General features: G+C 41.1%; 4 protein-coding genes across 4 annotated transcripts; 1 reads left to right on the top strand and 3 right to left on the bottom strand.

The window, feature by feature from the left end:
* The first annotated feature begins 340 nt into the window (after window positions 1-340).
* LOC130743413 (scarecrow-like protein 33) lies at window positions 341-3,386 on the top strand. Its single transcript, XM_057595648.1, has 2 exons — window positions 341-2,683; window positions 2,944-3,386. The coding sequence occupies exon 1, from the start codon at window positions 436-438 to the stop codon at window positions 2,632-2,634; it is 2,199 nt and encodes a 732-aa protein (XP_057451631.1). The 5' UTR covers window positions 341-435; the 3' UTR covers window positions 2,635-2,683; window positions 2,944-3,386.
* Window positions 3,387-5,115: 1,729 nt separating this feature from the next.
* LOC130744377 (uncharacterized) lies at window positions 5,116-5,685 on the bottom strand. Its single transcript, XM_057596570.1, has one exon. The coding sequence runs from the start codon at window positions 5,683-5,685 to the stop codon at window positions 5,116-5,118; it is 570 nt and encodes a 189-aa protein (XP_057452553.1).
* A 3,895-nt stretch (window positions 5,686-9,580) lies between these two features.
* On the bottom strand, window positions 9,581-10,797 carry LOC130744379 (protein FAR1-RELATED SEQUENCE 5-like). The gene is made up of 4 exons (XM_057596571.1): window positions 10,651-10,797; window positions 10,413-10,567; window positions 10,038-10,343; window positions 9,581-9,920 (listed from the first exon to the last, which is right to left on the bottom strand). The coding sequence occupies exons 1-4, from the start codon at window positions 10,795-10,797 to the stop codon at window positions 9,581-9,583; spliced, it is 948 nt and encodes a 315-aa protein (XP_057452554.1).
* A 7,884-nt stretch (window positions 10,798-18,681) lies between these two features.
* On the bottom strand, window positions 18,682-19,465 carry LOC130744380 (uncharacterized). Its single transcript, XM_057596572.1, has 2 exons — window positions 18,769-19,465; window positions 18,682-18,692 (listed from the first exon to the last, which is right to left on the bottom strand). Exons 1-2 carry the CDS (start codon window positions 19,463-19,465, stop codon window positions 18,682-18,684), a joined length of 708 nt encoding a protein of 235 aa, XP_057452555.1.
* Window positions 19,466-19,527: the final 62 nt, after the last annotated feature.

Consider the following 19,527-nt stretch of genomic DNA (forward strand, 5'->3'; position numbering starts at 1 on the left):
CTAATCTCTCTGACTCTCTAGTCCAACACGTCAATCATTAGATTTGGCACCCCAATCATTAGAAATGGCACCCCACTTACGGAAACTCAGTTTCCAAAATATTTCGGAAATAAGGTTTCCGAAGCACTTTTTTACTCAAAAGTGTGGTGTTAGATGTATTTTGAACTGAAAATCACGAATTAATTTCGGAATCTAAGATTCCGAAATAATTCAGAACTTGAAAATCCGAAAATTGAGGATGTGAAATCTAATAGTTGGGATGGCAAATCTAGCTCTCCTACACGTCCTATAGTTCAGGCCCTTTAGGGTCACTCACTCACTTACTCACAGTACAGTTTTTTGTTTTGTAGTACTTTTCGTTTGTTTTCTCATACTCCATTATATATTCTAAACCTCTGCTTCTGCTTCTTCCACCTTCATGTCACAGAAGCAGCTATGGATCCCAACATCGTCGGAATCGGCTACGAGTTCGACGATGAAGGCAACCTAGTACTTGTCTCCGGTCCCAACCACTCCGACAACCTCGTCAATTTCACTGATCCTTTTCTCGATGTGGGCCCTCTTCCGAACCCTGTCTCCGACTCGGAGCCGGTTCTTCCGTCGTCGGGTTCCGCGGCGGCGGATCCTTCCATGGAGGACACCGATTTCTCGGAAACTGTGAAGTACATCAGCCAGATTCTCATGGAAGAGAACTTTGAGCAGAAGCCATGTATGTGCTACGATCCACTGAGCTTGCAACACACGGAGAGAGCCTTCTATGATGCCTTAGAAGCTGAATTGCCTCTTTCTCCCAATCAACACCCGCTGGATGGTGATTGTTCGAATGCTGATTCTGGAAGCAGCGCCAATTCTCATGGAATGAGGTTTCTTTCCCCTGATTCCCCTGTTTCCTCTGTTTCTGGTGATTGTTCTGCGCTTTCGATTTCTCAAACGAACTCTCATGTTGTTGTTGCTTCGCAATCTTTGACTAAAACTAGTGATGGGGTTTTGAATTTGGATTTGGATTCTTCTGTATCCAAGCTTTTATCTGAGAATATCTTTAGTGATGTCGATTCTGTGTTGCAGTTTAGAAGAGGGTTAGAGGAAGCTAGTAAGTTTCTTCCTCAGAGTACTCAGTTTTTCACTGGTCTTGAGAGCGGCAAGGTGTCTGAATTGCCTAAGGGAAGGGAAGGAGTCAAGGTGGATCATGGTCCTAGGGAGAATTCAAATTCAAATTCAAATTCAAATGGGTTGTTGAAGAATAGGAAGAATCATGTGCGTGAAGACAGGGATGATGAAGAAAGAAGAAGCAACAAGCAATCTGCGGTTAGTTCTGATGATGGTGGTGAAATATCTGAAATGTTTGACCGGGTGTTGCTTAGTATTGAAAATGTACCACTGTGTGCTGAACCAGTTGTGCAGGAGAGTAGCACAGAAGTGGAGGAACAAGAACAACAACCGCATTCGTCTGATGGATTCAAGCCTCGTTCCAAGAGAAATGGAAGGAAGAAGGAGACAGTGGATATGAGGACCCTTTTGACTCTTTGTGCACAAGCTGTGTCCTCCAATGATTACAGGACTGCTCATGAACTTCTGAAGCAGATTAGGCAGCATTCTTATGAGTTTGGTGATTCATCACAGAGATTGGCTCATTACTTTGCCAGTGGCCTCGAGGCACGCTTGGATGGAGATGGTACTGGAACCAAAATATTCTACATGAGCCTCAAGAAGTTCACTGCTGCTGATTACCTAAAAGCTTACCAAGTTTTTATATCTGCTTGCCCTTTCAAGAAATTTGCACATTTCTTTTCAAATAAGATGATTTTGAAGATAGCTGAAAAGGCAGAAACCCTTCACATCATTGATTTTGGTATTCTGTATGGTTTCCAGTGGCCGATTCTCATCAAGATTTTGTCAAAAAGAGAGGGTGGTCCTCCCAAGCTAAGGATAACAGGAATAGAGTATCCTCAAGCCGGTTTTCGCCCGGCAGAAAGAATTGAGGAAACCGGTCGGCGTCTAGCTAGCTACTGTGAGCGTTTTCATGTTCCCTTTGAGTACAAGGCATTAGCATCACGCAACTGGGAAACCATTCGAATCGAAGACCTTGATATTAAAAGCAATGAAATACTTGCTGTGAACACTCTGGTAAGGTTCAAAAATCTGCACGATGAAACAATTGAAGTGAACAGTCCTAGAAATGAAGTTCTGAGTTTAATCAGGAAGATGAATCCGGATATTTTTACGCAAAACATAGTAAATGGATCTTACAATGCCCCTTTCTTCGCCACACGCTTCAAGGAGGCACTTTTCCATTATTCCGCAATGTATGACATGTTTGATACTCTCATATCGCGCACAAATGAATGGAGGTTGATGCTTGAGAGAGAGTTTTTAGGTCGGGAGATTATGAATGTTGTGGCTTGTGAAGGTTTTGAGAGGGTTGAGAGGCCTGAGACATACAAACAATGGCAGACTAGGAATGTAAGAGCTGGTTTTAGGCAAATCCCACTGGATAAGGAGATAATGGCCTTATTTAGAGGCAGGTTAAGAGCATGGTACCACAAAGATTTTGTCTTCAATGAAGATCACAATTGGATGCTTCTAGGTTGGAAGGGGCGCATATTGTATGCTTCCACTTGTTGGGTGCCAGCATAGTGACATGTTACTGAACTCTCTTCAATTGCACTTGTGTTCTGGGTTAAAGGTATGACTCTAAAGAATCACTTGTGGAAAAATCAAATGTATTTACTGGGTTAATTTTATATGATATAATGCTTTCTCTTGCTTTTAGTTTTAGGCAATGATTCTTGTAATACTTGACTGTTAATAGAGTACAGCATGAATGATGTAAAAATGAATAGCTTATTGTATTCTTTCAATCTGCTATGTCCTATTTGCTTAACCATCAGGTGTCATGGTGAATATATTTCCCAGCTTTGCACTAAATAACTCTAATTGTGGCAGAACTTCTCAGATTCAACTAAATCCTACAGTGTCAAGGAGGGGCTGTTAGTGTATGTTCAGTTTTATGTCACCAAGATCCAGAATCGATTCTACTATTGGAAAAGCTAAGGGAAGTAGCTTCTCTTCACAAAGATTTTGGCTTAAACGTGGTTTCTGAATGAGTTTCCAAACATAGATAAGGAGTTTCCTTTACGGCTTTTAGTATGGTTCACAAAAATGTTTTTTATGGGTCTCTCTCTCATGGTCAAGTTTATAAGTAAGTTGACAAGTTTTACAATGAAAATTCTTGATTCTTGTTTCTCTCTTTGAAATTTCATTTCAGCATAATGTCTCTGAAGCTCTCAGTTTCCACTCACAGCATTTCTAGGGACAAATGTCCTGTAGTTTGCTGGAAGTCTGGAACTTCATATCTATTATTACATAATGACTTGTATTTCCTGGAACTTCATATCACATGACATTTGTTTGCTTCACAGAACATTTTTTCCTGTCTAAACTTGCACATAAATCAGAGTTTGAGTATCTTCTAAAAAAGCATAATTCAACTCCAACTCTACTGAATTCTTTACTTTGCTGGAACGTTGTTTGGTCAACTAGTAGATAGTTTTCAATTAAGAGATATGATAGGATTGAACTTTGCCCTTTGGACTTTGGAGCTGGTGCTAGTGCCATCAAATGCTTGTTTCCTTTACAAAAGAAAATATCAATTTTTAGTTGCTATGCTTGATGCTTTCTTATTTAAGTGCAACAGCGAGCCATCAAATGCTTGTTTCCTTTACAAAAGAAAATATCAATTTTTAGTTGCTATGCTTGATGCTTTCTTATTTAAGTGCAACAGCGAAATTGATGAAGTATTATTATATTACTTGGCCTCAACCATGAAGCTTTTCTCAGATATATGATTCTTGACTTGGTTTGGACCAGAAGGTATTTTTTCCTTCTGTGATTTGATTAGTTTTCTTCCGTACCTGTAGTCTGCTCCTCATATTGTGCAATATGCAGTCCTGAGTTTGTCCATGTTGTGTATGTTTTTGCATGGACACAAAAACAAATGTGATTTCACATATCTCAAGGTACTAACGAATAAGTAAGATATTGTCACATTGAGTTCAATATGGATTGAAGAAGCTAAGATTTTGACACGTGAAATCCAACTTGGGTCAGTTGAGTTCAAAGGAAATCCAAACACAAGTCTTTCACACAACACATTAGTGGTAACAGTCTCTCTGTTTCTCTTTATTCTTTTGTAGACATTGTAACATATTACACAATCTCTTCCCTTTCTTTTCTTTTCTGCATCAGCATCACATAGTCATAATGATGAAGGTTCCCAACTTCTAACTGTTTGTTTCAAGGGTTATGTGATTCAAAAATATTTAAAGAATCTAATGGTGGAAAATAATTCTCAAACAGTAAACTTTGTACAAGATATGGTTAGAAGATATGGTCATGTGATTGCTGAGTCACTTTACAAGAAAGATTGGTGAAGTCAACTTTCATGCATTAAATGTATATATGTATCGCTCACAAATGTGCAGCTCTCATCGTGCAACAAGATTGTCAGTGTCAGGTCGTGAGCAATATAGTAACGACGATGATGAGGGTTATAGGTGAAGGAGGAGAGAGATAGGAAAAAAAAAAACTAAAGATATTATAGATGATTTGATTAATAGAGAAGAGTGAAATAGATAGAAAATGAAAGTGGAAAGTGGGTTGCGGTGTGTATAAATCACAGCTCGGATATAAATGGATGTTAATGTAAAATTGCTTTACACTATTGTGTATAAAAAATAATCTTTTTTGGATCCCTAAAAAATTGACACATAAGAAACTCTTCTTTTGTGCTAAAATTAAATTTATTTGAGAAAAATCATTTTAACTCATGAACTAAAATTTCCGCGGGTTGGTTCCCTCCTGCAAGACGGTGCTGGTGTGAGTTGCCATGTTGGGTCCTCTGAGCTTCTCGATGCCCAACTTCGTTCATTGTGTGTAGCCTTCCTACTTTTTTTTTTGTTAAGCAATGATGTATTAATAGATAGTACAAGGGGTGCTAAAAACCCAAACAGGAACAATACAAAGTAAAAGCCAAAGATAAGAAGAACTAGAAAAAAAAAATACAAAAAGAGTCGAAGAAAGAGGTTCAATACAAAGCCCCGACTCCAGCCAGCAAGATTAATGCCCAATTTGACTCAGGCAAGATGAAGGGTCGGAAATCCATTTAAAAATAGAGCATTGAAAATCTTTTTCTAGAGCAGAAATCCATTTCCAAGACTTCCATTGGATAATATCCAAAGCATTGGACCAATCCGGGGCCTCATTGCAGAACACTACCTTATTCCTCCATCCCCAAACCGACCAAACTACTGCACACCAGACATCCCACCAAGCAGTCCTCTGTTTTTTATTCCAAGGTTCACAAGCATGTTGAAACAAGTGTGAACTGCATTCACCAGGAAGGACGGTCACAAGACCCATCCATTTGTAGCATTTGTACCATAAAGTAGAAGCATGGACGCAACAAAACAAGAGGTGATCTACTGATTCATCTTCCAATTGGCACAGAGGACATTTCAAATCATCACCAACAAAATATAATCCTATTCTAGAGAGATCAACCCGAGTTTGAATCCGACCCCAAAGAACCCTCCACACAAAAGCTTTAACATTGGAAGGAGCCGAAATATGCCAAATAGTATTGAAAGCAGGAACATGATTTGCTTGCTGAAGGCCCGTAATTAACATGTAAGCAGACTTGACACTAAACCCAACTATCGGCTTCTCCTCTCCTGAAATGGATGAAATTAATTTTGGTCAATAGCCCCTCTAACCACGTGGCCTCCCTTGAATTTAAGCTTCTGCGCCAAGAAAAATTCCAATTCCAAATTCCATTTGACCAGGACCCTAAATCCTTGATCATAAAATCCTGTTGAGTAGACAAACGAAACAAGCGATTGAATTTAGAGGAAAGAGCCACTGTACCACACCAAAGGTCATGCTAGAAGCTGGTATTGTCACCCTCACCTATTTTTTTGGATATTGCTTCATTAAACCACTTGTCATCTTGACTATCAAAGCATGATTTATGGATATCCTTCCACCAATTTGAGACATGTCTGCTTGGTGCCCCTCGAATCACTCCATTCTGCACTTTGTATTTTCCTCTTATTATTCGCTCCCACAAGCCTGCTCTTTCTGTACGTAGCCTCCAACTGGCGGAGGCTTGCTGAAGTGGTAATCAAACTGAATTTCGATGTCTCCTTTTCAACCTCGTGAATTTTAGTTTTTTTTTTTGGTTCATTGCTTGCAATCATAATAGGGAGGTTATGGTCATTGTTGTTGCGTTTCGGGGGATGCTCTCTCTCTCACCATGGCCTTAGACCTCTATTGTTTCCGGCATGTTTGCTTTGAAACTGATTATTTGAGGTTGTATAAGTCTTGGAGCAGATGTTCAGAGGGTAGTTCTTACTTGTTTTCCATTCTTAGAGATTGTAGAGACTTGGTCTAGTCCTTTGTTTCTTTTGATTTTTCGTTTGTTCGTAGAGTTGGCAATAATGTGGCGAATTATGTAGCTATGAACTCTAGTTTAATCTCCGATACTATTTTGATTGAGAAGGTTCCCTCGAAGCTTCATGCTATTGTTCTGAATGATGTATTGTCCTCTAGGTTACCTTGATTCTGCTTTCAATGAATTCCTCTTTAGAAAAATTGCATGTCATGCTTTCCTTTCGTTGCTCAGGGTAGAATGCTCCTGTTCCTGTTTGAATGTTGCTTTCCTCCAATTCATGTTTTTCCTAATTTCATTTGGGGTAGCGTTTAAGGAGAAGTTGACAAAAAAATCAGCTAATGTAGTATTGACATGTGTAAAGAAGATCTTTGGTGGACATCGTTGATAGTGTAGTCTTTAGTTCTATGAAGAGGAGTAGAAAAAGATCAAAAAGAATATTAAGATGTCCCTCTTGAGTTATATATCACCCAATGATAACCAAGTCGAAAGGGAGGATCAAGTCCACCGCGCCTTCCAAGGCCATTCTTCAAGATACCCAACCATAAAAGCCAATAGATAACCTATGGGAGTCCAAGAATCCTAGGGTAATATCTCTCAGCGATAAATAGCCGCATGTAACCCTCAAGGGAAATTAAGTTCGTTATTACCACACTTAATACATACTCCCCCTCTGTCCCCTATTATAAGGTCATGTTTAGACAATTACGCTTATCAAGAAAACATGAATGAAGTTATTTAATATTTTTATTTTAAAAAATGTTATTCAATCTTCCACATGTACCCGTATTTAAAGTTAATCATTTATTTTAATTTTATTCCACTATTTCTTATCTCTTCAAAGATTCTCTCCAACACTAACAAACTTTTAAAATCTCTCATATTTAAAATAGAAAAAAAATGATTTTAAAATTTTATTTCTCGAAGAAAAGGAAAATTCAAAAAGTCTTGATAAAAGATTTGAGATTAGCGGATTTTAATGAAAAAAAATTTGGTTCAAAAGTTGAATAAGAAAATAGGAATTGTTATTCAGACTCCTCCCCCCACATCTATTCAGACCCAAGGAAATACTACATTCTCGAAAATACCCCTTTCGAACGCACTCTAGGCAGTGTGTTGTCGTACTTTTTCAAGGGCGATGAAGACGTACCATGAACAAGCGTCGTTGACACTCGTAGAAGGTGCGATAAATTAATACCAGCAGGTTTTATCGCACGTTCTGATTGCGTCTGTGACGCATGGTCAAAGTGCGGTTGAGACGCACGTTCGATACGCGACATATAATAGAAACTTGACAGACAATAACAGAAATAGAATCTAAAACGGAAACACACACAACCTCAAAATGAAACAGGTAATGACAATCTTACATTATTATAATAATGTTACATTGTTACATTACAACAACGTCCGCAATTGGCAAATTCACTATTACAACATTACAACATAAATAAACTAGTCATCAGCGAGATCTATGATTTCATTGCTCTGCGATCCAGGTATGTTCTCCACAAATCTGGGCATGCGATCCAGGTATGGTCGCTCCCAACCACAAGCTTCAACGGTACAATGATAGCGCCATTGTGGATTAATCACCGGCAAAGGAAAGTCACTTGACATATGCGCCTACAAAATGATGATTTATATTGTTAATTACCTTATAATGTTATGTAATGTGAATGTATACTAAATATAATAATGAAAAGTACCTTCACCCAATGGTTGTTGTTGACAAGGAGCAAACATACAATCTGGTGCTCTGACGGATGTGGCACTGGACCGATGAGAGGAAGGTATGTGGATCACCCCTTAGCTGACAAGGTCACAAGCAGAATCTGGTACAATGTGGCCCATATCAGGCATGCTTAAGCACTTGTCCATTGTTGCAATCTCCCTCGGAGCAAGACGCAAGGCTTGCAGTACCTGATCGTAATGTTTGTTTGTGGTATACAAATCAAGGTAAACTGCCTTGCGTGATGTAAGCTCCCTTATCATTTCATGCCGAACTTCATGCCAGTTATTTCCCCCCTTGCCCATCAAAGAAGCAATTCATCTATATCCACAATTCCCATCATCTTCAACATTCACAATGTCAATTACATGTTCACGGAGGAATTCGGGCATCTCATGAATGTAGTTGACTGAGTAAACTTTAGGTTTAGGGGCCGGTGGGGGGAGCCTAGGTGACTTGCTTGCCATCCTCTTACCTTTCTTCTTTGGTGCAAATTGTTTCGGTGTTAAGCTCTTCCGCTTTGTTGAGCGGGTTTTAGGCACCTTAGTGACCTTACTGCTAGGAAGACGTCTAGTTGAACCCTTAAGTTCACCAGGCCGACCCTTTGTAGGAAACTTGTTTGGAGGAGGACACAAAGAAGTCTGATCTGGGTATGCAATCTCCCGAAGCCTCTCTTTGATAGCTTGTCTCCTCAGAACATTAGCCTCTTCAAACATCTTCGCAATGACCTCCAACTCTGTTGTACTGCTCAATCCCATAATAGGTTGGGATTCATCAGGTACAGCTGTTGTTGTAAGCCTCCTCCAATGTTGGTCAACTGTCGTCAATGGAATAGAATTCATGGTCGCAAGCTAACATGAACAAGGGAGGCCATGCGTCTTCCTGATAGTACAACTGCATTTTCCCACACGCGCGTACTCTTTTGCGATCAACATAAGTGCATATCTTGACACTAGACCACACCAGTTGTCATACAACTTTTCCTTGAATGTATGCTCCTTGATGAATATACTTGCCTGAAAAGCAGCATTAATCTTTGTATGTTGGAGAAGTGTGCACCTATGTATAGCCGCCCAAGCCGCACACATGTCACTTTTGCTATCTTTGATGCACGCTTTGAGTTTAGCATGTGCACCTTCCACCATGTGTAAAAAGGAATAACATTAATACGTGCTTAATGAATAATAGAAAATTGCATGTCAGTGTATAAGAATGTACATGTTTGTAGTTGTGTTACCCATGTGCATATAAAGGTCAATAGCATACTTCACAAACTTATGCTTAACCGACAACCAAGTATCCTTCATGCATTGCATGAACTCAGACTTCTCCCCAGTTAGCGCACGCAAGAAGTTCATACTAACATTAAACTCCTCTGCTGATTTAGAATACATGACTTTATTTCATGCGTCCCCGACATCATCCCACATCTCCTTCGGTTGGATAGTCAGCTTGCACTTTTCCTTCATGCACATAGAAATATGGAATTGGCATAGTAAGTGAGTAGTTGTAGGGAATGTTGCTTCAACTGCGTTCATCAAAGCTTGGTCTCTGTCAGTAATGATGACTTTAGACATATCCTCCTCTCTAAGTATCAACCCCCTCAGCTTTTGAAGCGTCCATGTAACTTCAGCTTCACGCTCATTGCACGTGTAGCCAAATGCGATGGTGTATGTGAATCCAATGGAAGTCATACCAACCATCTCCAAGAGCGGTATCCTATACTTGTTTGTCTTATACGTGCTATCAAGCAAGACAATAGTAGGAAATTGGTTGAACAGCTGGATGGAAACTGGATGTGCCCATAATAAGGAGCGGATCACAGTGGAACCCTCTTCAGATCTAGACTAGTGCGTGTACCTGTCTTCCTCCAACAACCTCATCAAGTGCTGGATCTCTATCAATGCCCTCATGTGTGTCATCCGCTCATTGTACACTTGCCGTATGGTGGTCAGATTTTGAGGGTTGGCACTCTTCAATGCCAGCAGCATGTTACCTGGCTTGACCATTTTGTCAACCATTTTACCCAGCATATCCTTTTCTTCACTTGTAATGCGACCGACACAGGCATGGTCATGCAGATTCTCAGCTAGCTTATGGTTATGGTCTCCACGTAAACCAGTCAACCTCCACAAACCATCTTCTGATGTGCGTCTCGCCTTGAGCCTGAACAGACAATCCCATTTCTTGGTTCATATCCCCTTCCGCTTCAACTCAGGCTTGTACGGTTTGTACTTGCCACCCATCTCGCACCCCAATATAGCCAACTGTCTACTTTTACTCCCACGGCCCTTGCTCCCGCAATCAGACCTTCTTATAATGATCACAAAGCCTAATTGCTTTCCTACAGCTTTAACCCAATCCATAAGCTCATCCTGAGTAACAAAAACCTGCATACATTCAAACATATAGGTATCACATATAAATTCAGGACAATTAAACTATACTCATTAGTGAAGGTATATGAAAATACCCTGTCTGTGGTAAATTGCTCTGTGTAGTTCGCGGCAATTGACACATCATCGCTGGCATTTACGTTGGCTAACTGTCTATCTTTCACTTTGTTTTCAGGTACCTTTTCTCCATGCATATCCACTTCATATGATTCAGGGAAACTCATTCTTAAATGAACAAATACACAAACATTTTACTGGTTCTGAACTGCAAATAATTGCACTATGAACATGCATCCTCGTCGTAGACGCTGTTTGATGGTGCGTCAATACAAAAAAACAAAAAAATCAACGACAAAGCGCAGTTACAAACAACGTTGGAGACGCACTCGTTAAGAGCGTTACAAACGCACTTGTAACGAGCGTTTGTAACGCACGTTTAAGACGCGACAAATCTGAATCGGGAAATGCAGCAGTTACCTTTACAGACGACGACAAACAGTAGCAGAGAGGAGACGACGGCGACGACGAAGACAGTGGCGTCTATGGTGGTGGCCAACGGTGGGAGCAGAGGAGAGGTTGATGGGTTTGGAGGTTGCTATAATGGGTATGAGTTTGGAAATTTGTATTGAGGAGGGGGGGGGGTGGAGGGGGAGGGGGTTTAGAAGAAACCAAGACAAAGAAGGTGGGAAGGGAGGGAGGGGTATTTGGATTTTTTTTTTCATTAAGCGCATTTTTGATAATTCACACATTTTGGGGGGGGGGGGGTCTGAATAGATGGGGGGAGGGGTTTGAATAATAATTCCCTAAGAAAATTTAGAAGTTTGACTGAAAAGTTAAAATTTCCAAATTAAAAGTTAATACTAAATATAAAGAGTAAATATGGAACATAATAATGTTATTTTTTGAAATCAAGTAGAGAGTCTTATATTAAGTGACATGAGATATGCCACTAAAAATTCTTATAATAGAAGATAGATAAGTAATAAAACACATAATAATCGACAAAACCTCCAGTAATCCAAGAGACAATGAGATAACTTTATAAGAAGTTGAAAAAGGTTAGGAGGAAAGCATCTTTACTCTTAGGCTAAGTTTGACACGCCTAGCTGAAAGCTGAAAAGCTAGCTGATAGCTGAAAAGCTACGTAATTGGAACAAAAGTGTTTAGTAAAACTAGCTGTTAAACAAGCTGGAATTGTTACATAACATAAAAGGACATACTTGTATAATTGTTTTTATAATATTTAACATTACTTTATTTTCACATTAATACCTATATGATACTCCCTCCGGTCCTTTTTATAAGAAAAATTTGGACAAAATCACACAAACCAAGCAAACTAATATTTTTTATAAAATTAACTACTATGCTTAATTCCAATGATGTTTTTTCCTTTATACAAGAACAATCATGCTAATTACCATAAATGTTGATCATACCTATTGAGTGCTTGCAATTTCCCTCCATATTTTTGTATTGGGAATAAGTCCCTTTGCATTGATATTGATTATTTGACTTAATTTTATAAGAGTGTTTCTTATAAAAAGGACCAAGAAAAATCTCCAAAGTGTTTCTTATAAAAAGGACCGGAGGGAGTATTAATATTAAAATTATTATAAATATTTTAATTTCACAGTTATTTATTATCTTAAAATATAATATTAATTTTTACTTATTTAATCTATATTTTTATTAAATTAAATAGAATAAAACAAATAATTTGTAATTTGTAATATAAAATTATTTGTTTTATTCCAAAGTAATAATAAAAAAATATCATCTTGCATCCCATAATAAGACAAGTGTGATAACTTATAAGTAAATATGTTTAGTAAAAATATATATAAGGCTTAAGGTGGAATTTTAATTAAATAATAAGGATAATAATGAGAATATATTTAATAAGCTATAAGCTTTAAGCTTTAAGGTACTTAAGGTAGCCTATAGCTTAAAGCTTTAAGCTACTGAAATAAGCTCCTACGCCAAACATTTTTAAAGAACTTTTAAGCTAGTCAAATAAGTGTTAAGCTAGTCAAATAAGCTATAAGCTAGCTGAAATGACATGTCAAACATAGCCTTAAGCTAATCTCGAAGCTGAGTTTGGCAACTTAATTATCCGCATGAATTTGGGACTCGTGGTGTTGATCTAATTCAATGATATAATGTAATCCATATAATCAAAATGAGGCAAGTTTTTAATGTCTTTCCTCTAGGAATGATTCTTGTGATGTAATTTTTAATTCACCTAATTATTTCTTTATGACTCTACATGTATTAGGTTGAAGTACCATTTGTACTTCGTTTTAATATATGTATTTTTCCTATAAAAAATATCAACATACATAGATAAGGGTGTTGTGTTGTTTTTTTTTTCTTACTCTTGAACGCTACTTTAAGTCTTGATGATTTGGGGGGATGCATCTGTCTACTCCTTTTCTCTTTTTGAACTTTTTTTAAAAGAACGTATTTACTCGGGGAGTAAAGAACTTAGAATTGATTAATAGAGATAACTTAGAACAGTTAGATCGATGCAATCCATAATCCCGCATTATGAACCTCATTTGTCTTCTAGTAAAGAGTGCCTTTTAGATTTTAGAAAGTAAAGTATACAAGTATAATTAAAAAATTATTAGAATCATATATCCTTCACATATAGCTGTCCTGTAGCTGTGTCATATTCTTATGCGCATGTTTAGATATATGACTAAAAATCACGGTGAAAATGAAATTATAATGGACAATAAAGTTAAAGGAAGTTAGTTTTATCCATTATAATTTTAACTCGCCATATTTTTTTACCACGTATTCAAACATGCACTTAATTTAAAGTTTATAACTCAATTAATTAAGTTTCATTCTTAGTCTCATTGATAAATATGATTTGAGGCTGTCTGGGCAGTATGTTTGGTATTGCTTTTCCCAAATCCAAATTAAAGTCACCTTATATAACATCCTCTGAATTTTATTTTATTTTTGAAATCTGGTTTTTTTTTTTTTTTTTTTTGGTACATGAGCTGAAAAAAGAGAAAAACTACGTCCTCATAGAGGAGAAACCCGACGCATCCGCGAGAAGAAACAACCCCAAGCTAGGAAGGGGGTGTTCAATCACCACCAAGGCCTCGCCTTGACCTGCTCCATGTTTAGCCAAGCAATCCGCGCACGCATTACCTTCTCTCAAAGTATGGTGAAGATACACCAACCAATCCCGGTCTAGGAGGTCTTTGATATCCCAGATCAGAGATGCATAAAGATGTGTAGAAGGAGGCATTGACTGAACCAACGTTACTGCATCCAAGGAGTCGGATTGACAGTCCACTCTCCTGTACCCACGCTCCCACGCAATGGACAAACCATGGAAGAGCGCTTGCAGCTCAAGATGAAGGATACAAGCATCATCCATGAACCCAAAGAAGCCGCCCATCCATTGGCCCTGATCACTCCGAAAGCAGCCACCCAAACCACCCCGGCTGGGCTCTCCTCTGACGCTGCCATCGACATTCACCACCACACAATCGTGGAGCCCTGGAGTCCACTTCACTAGCCGCGGGACCTGGAAGAGGCTGCCATCATCAGCAGCAAACACGCGCACAATATCAGAGGCCATGGCATGAATGTTCGCAACTAAAGCTTGCCAAGGGATCAACTTCTGCTCCATGCACCAAACATTACGAGCGCGCCACACCCACCACATAGTCGACATCGCAAGCGGGTTAACCGGGAGAAGCAAACCACGAAGCCAAACCTTCACATCTACCCTGGAAAACAGACCGCCATTCGTGTCAAAACCTATTCGCTGCCAAATGGTACGAGCAGCTGCACAGTCTCTGAGGCAATGCAACACTGTCTCGTCTCCATTGGTGCAACGACTGCACGCCGCCTCCACACCCATGCCACGCCGGAAACGACATAAGTTAGTAGGCAAGGCTTCCCGATATGCCGACCAGATGAACATGGAGCACTTGAGAGGGACTTTAAGCTTCCAAATCCACACACAATTAGCGCTAGGGTCCGATGGAACATCCCCCAACAACTGACGCTGCTCCAGGAGCCACCTATACCCTGTTGCTGTTGAATACAGACCTGACACATGACCTTTCCAGCGATAGCCATCCTGAACATGACGGTTAATACGACACCCAACACTCTGAATGTGGTTTGCAATCTGAACGGGAATGGTAGTCCAAAGTCGATCAAAATTCCAACCCCCATTATCCCAGATATCCTTAATACAAGTCTCTCTATCATGAATGTCCACATACGGTACAGAGTGACACAAGGCAGTCGGCGAGCACCAAGCAGAGTACCAGAAGCGGGACCCACCATCACCCACTTGAAATTCAAACCCAGGGAGAAGAATGTTACGAGCTTTCACAAAAGCTTTCCAAGTCGGGGAACCCGGTCTATCTCCAGCAAACAAGAAATCAGCATCAGGAAAGTAAGAAGCTCTCATCATGTTAACCCACGGTTTCTCCCTATTAGTCACCAATTGCCAAATCTGTTTTCCCAACAACGCTACATTATGATCACGAGCTCTTCGAAGACCAAGGCCCCCATCACGCTTCGGTCTGGCCACCTGATCCCATCCCACCAGATTAATACCTCGCCCATGCCGATCTTTCCAAATAAAATTCTTAACAACAGAATCTAGCCGATCACAAGTGCCTTGGGGAAGCCACACTTGGCTCATGCAATAGGCAGGCATGGAAGACACCATCGACTGAGCAAGCGTAAGACGACCCGCTCTATTAAGGAGCTTGCATTTCCAATCAGAGAGCCTCCCATTAATCCGATCAAAAATATACTCAAAATCACTAGCTATGACACGACGCTGAAAAATTGGGAAGCCAAGGTATTTGCCAATATCAGCCGTAAATTGAAACCCAGCAATGCCAGCTATCCTGTTCTTCTTCTGATTACTCATGCCATTACACCCCAAGATTTTAGATTTTGCTTCATTGACTTTCATGCCTGAGGCTCGACAGAACAAGTCAAGAAGCTCCTTCAGAAGTCTCACCTGGTTGTTCTTGGCCTTCACAAAGAGCAACACATCATCTGCAAAAAATAGATGAGACAAACCTGGTCCATTACGAACAGTGCAAATTGGATCCCATCTACCTTCAGACACTGCTGTTGAAATCGCTGAGCTCAACCTTTCCATGCAAAACACAAACAAGTACGGGGAAAGCGGGTCGCCCTGCCTAAGGCCCCTCTTGGCAGGGAAAGAGATGCTTCTCTCACCATTCCACAAGATGGACAAATCAGAAGCCTTAACGCAGGTCATAATAAGGTTAACAAACACACCAGGAAAGCCAAACGCCAGAAGGGTCTGCTCTAGGAATCTCCAGTCAACACGGTCATAAGCTTTTTCAAGATCAAGCTTAAACACCAAGTTCCCACCTTTCTTCCTAACTTTCTTCTGGTGATGAACCACCTCCTGCAAAGCAATTGCGTTATCACTAGTGCACCTCCCAGGGATAAAGCTACTTTGCATAGGGCTAATAATGTCATTAAGCACAGGCCTGATTCGGTTGACCAAAATCTTAGTAATCAGCTTATAGAGGACATTACATAAACTAATTGGTCTGAAATCCTTGTAAGTACTCGGACAATCACACTTAGGGATCAAAACCACCAACGTTTCCCCAAGAGCAGGATCAATCTGCTGAGTCTCAAACACATGCTTAATATAGTGAAAGACATCCTCACCTACCACATCCCAGTACTCCTTAAAGAAAGCAGCATGAAACCCATCAGGTCCTGGAGCCTTAAAGGAGCCCATCTGCTGGAGGGCACAGAAAACCTCCTTCTTAGTAACTTCCCGAATCAAAGATGGAAGGCGGTTAGCCGGAATGACGGGAAGATTAGGGGTGGCCAAGCAAGCAGTATCAATATCCACTGTGTCAGCAAAAAGAGACTTGAAGAAATCTATGGCACCCTGCTGCAGCGTAGCCGGATCATTACACCGGGAACCATCAGGGAGAACAAGGCTTGAAATACGGTTTCGCTTACGTCTGACAACTGTCTGAGCATGAAAAAAAGCGGTATTTCTATCTCCATACCTGACCCATTTCTCCCGAGACTTTTGGAACCAAAGCATCTCCTCCTGAGCAAGGATGTCATCATGATCTTTTTTCAACCTCTCCAGCTGGAGAAGAAGAGCAGCGGAATCAACAGCTTCAAGCTTTGCTTGCACAGACGCAATACAGTTCTCAATATGTTTTTTCCTCCGGAAAATGTTACCAAAGATAGTCCGATTAAACTCAAGGGAGTCAACACGAACCTCTTGAAGAGCATCTGGAACTTGCGGCCTCCTTTTGGCCCAAGCGTCTACCACAACCTTCTTATACCTGGGGTGCAAGGTCCAAGCTGCTTCAAACCTGAAGGGACGCTGACCTCGACTCTCAATCTTACTACCACATCTAAGAAGAATGGGACTATGATCGGAATGAAGCCGGGGAAGAACCTCCAAACCTCCCTCAGGGAAACAGGTTCTCCAACTCAAGGAGGCAAGAGCCCTGTCAAGTCTTCTATGAACAGGTAATCTCCCCACACAACTCCTGAACCACGTAAAATGCAACCCGGAGGCTCCAATGTCCATCAAACCGCAACTGTTAATATGATCCACGAAATTCCGAGCACGAGCCGGGGAGAACACACCTCCCCTTTGCTCAGAGGAGGCAGAGATATCATTAAAATCCCCTAGCAGAACCCACGGCATCATCAGACCATTGGCAACATCCCGAAGATGAGCCCACATCAACTGCCGATTCACAGGGATAGGGCTGGCATACACCCCTGAGCAAACCCAGGTCAAGCTGCCAGAAGAGATTCTAACTGTAATAGCTTGCGAATGAGAGAAAAGAACCGACACAGAGTTACGAACGTCAGTTCTAACTAAAGCCCAAATACCACCTGCATGTCCTTGAGCTTCTTCTATCCCCACTGGTGTATAGCCCAACTTGAGCCAGAAGTTCTGAAGCTGACAGAACTGGACATGAGTTTCTAAAATAAAACAAAGATCTGGTTTGTGCTTTTTAACCATCTCTTTCATATGTCGTTTAGACATCGCGTTCGCTGCGCCACGAACATTCCAAGAAAGGACTGAAAAATCTAGTTGTACAGACATTAAAACCCATATTATGAGAGGAACAAGAACACCGACAATTAACCCGGCAACCCGCCATGGCTAGAACGTAGAGCAGACCCTTTCTCCTGAACCCCATCTGCAGTCCCCAACATCAGAGTATCTCCACAGGTCTCGTCTGGTGGTCTAGTTCCCATCCCACTCCCATCCTCTGTACCTGCTTGGAAGACAACAACAGGTTGCTCGATGGACAAGAAAGAAGGATTTTGTCCATAGATCATAGGTTTAACACCATGCATTCTCAAGTATTCCCTCACTTTTGTTGCAGTATCCTTTTCTGAAGATTGAAGTTGAGGTTTTTCGTTAAGTCCCAATTGGAAATCACCTGTGGGGGCCAGGAACTTTGAGTTTTGTGACTTTGCATTACCTTTTGAAATCAAGGTGGGCCCCTCTTTCCTCTTTTTGATCCACACCTTGTCCCCAAAATTCCTTTCTAATAGCTGGACCCCACCACTACATGGGATGGTCTCTCCCTTCGCAGCCATCACACGATCTTGCTCACGCGTGCCACTCACCTCCTTCCCCTTCTTTTCCACTTTTTCCTTTCCACTCGCGGGGCCCACGGGGAGAACCTCTGTTGAAATAGCAGCAGTTTTTTTTAACAGAATTGGAGTCTTGGGATTGGGAGATTCCTTGGAGCCCACTTTACCTCCACTTAAAACTTTCCCCTGATTATTGGAGCCTCTCTTTTTTCTAGTAACCACCAGCCAATCACCTAAAATTTCGTTCCCCGGATCAGTAGTTTCCGTTGCCACACTAATTGCTGAGTCAACTTTTGATGTGCTTTCATTATGCTCCACCGAATCCGTGCCCATAATGACGTCAAGATTTGTAACCGTCTCTGATTGCTTTACGTTCGCCTCACTTTCCGGCACCGCTACCCGAGTAGAGCCTGCTTGCTTTCCTTGGTCGTCAGCCATGGAGGAAACCGCCGGTTGTGTCGGCATGAAAGTCAATGGAGCCGCTATGCAATCCCTGGACCAGTGCCCATAACAGCCACATTTAGAACAGATAATGTGCAATCCCTCGTACTCAATTCTATGCCAGTGACCCTCAATGCAAACCTTGCCAATAACTGGAAGGGTAAGGTCCAGCTCCACACATATTCTAGCATACTTTCCTCTCTCGGCTCGCAGGGTATTTGAATCCACCCTAATAGGTTTGCCGACGGCTGACGCCACCCCGAGGAGGTAGCTCTCATCATAAAACACAACATTTAATCCTGGTATGCGAATCCAGGCCAAGGTTTTAGTAACCCTAGCTAATGGAGACAGAAACTCCTTGTTCCAAGTAGCCACTGCCAAGTAGTGATCGAAGATCACCCAGGGTCCTCCGTCCATAACCTTGGCTCTATCTCCAGCAAGATCGAACTTAACCATGTAAAACCCATTATCAACATCCAAGAGATCAAAGTCCCCCGCTAGCCTCCAGGTTGACGCTAGTCTTGCCTTCATGGTCCTGTACCCAAGTCGCTTTCCCAACAGAGAGATCACCAAGGCTTCCTGCCAGGGAGAGCATAGCTCCCTGATGATGGAAGCATCAGTAACAACCATTGGTAGCATTCTATTTCCGTTTACATGCTCAATCTTCATTTTCCCTTGATCAATGAGATTCACTGTTTCTCTCACTGACGTGGTCTTCTTCCCTCCCAAAACCTTGTCGCGAAAAGACACATGGGCACCGCTACCACCCATGGAGGGGAGTTGCCGGCGGGAGGGCTCACCAGATCCTTCGGAGAACAGTTCCATTTGCCTATAGATTGATAGATTGGTGAAACAAAGAATCACATAAAATGTTCAAGAACGTGGTG

The sequence above is a fragment of the Lotus japonicus genome, chromosome 3 (genome assembly GCF_012489685.1).
Source record: "Lotus japonicus ecotype B-129 chromosome 3, LjGifu_v1.2".
Taxonomy (NCBI): Eukaryota; Viridiplantae; Streptophyta; class Magnoliopsida; order Fabales; family Fabaceae; genus Lotus; species Lotus japonicus.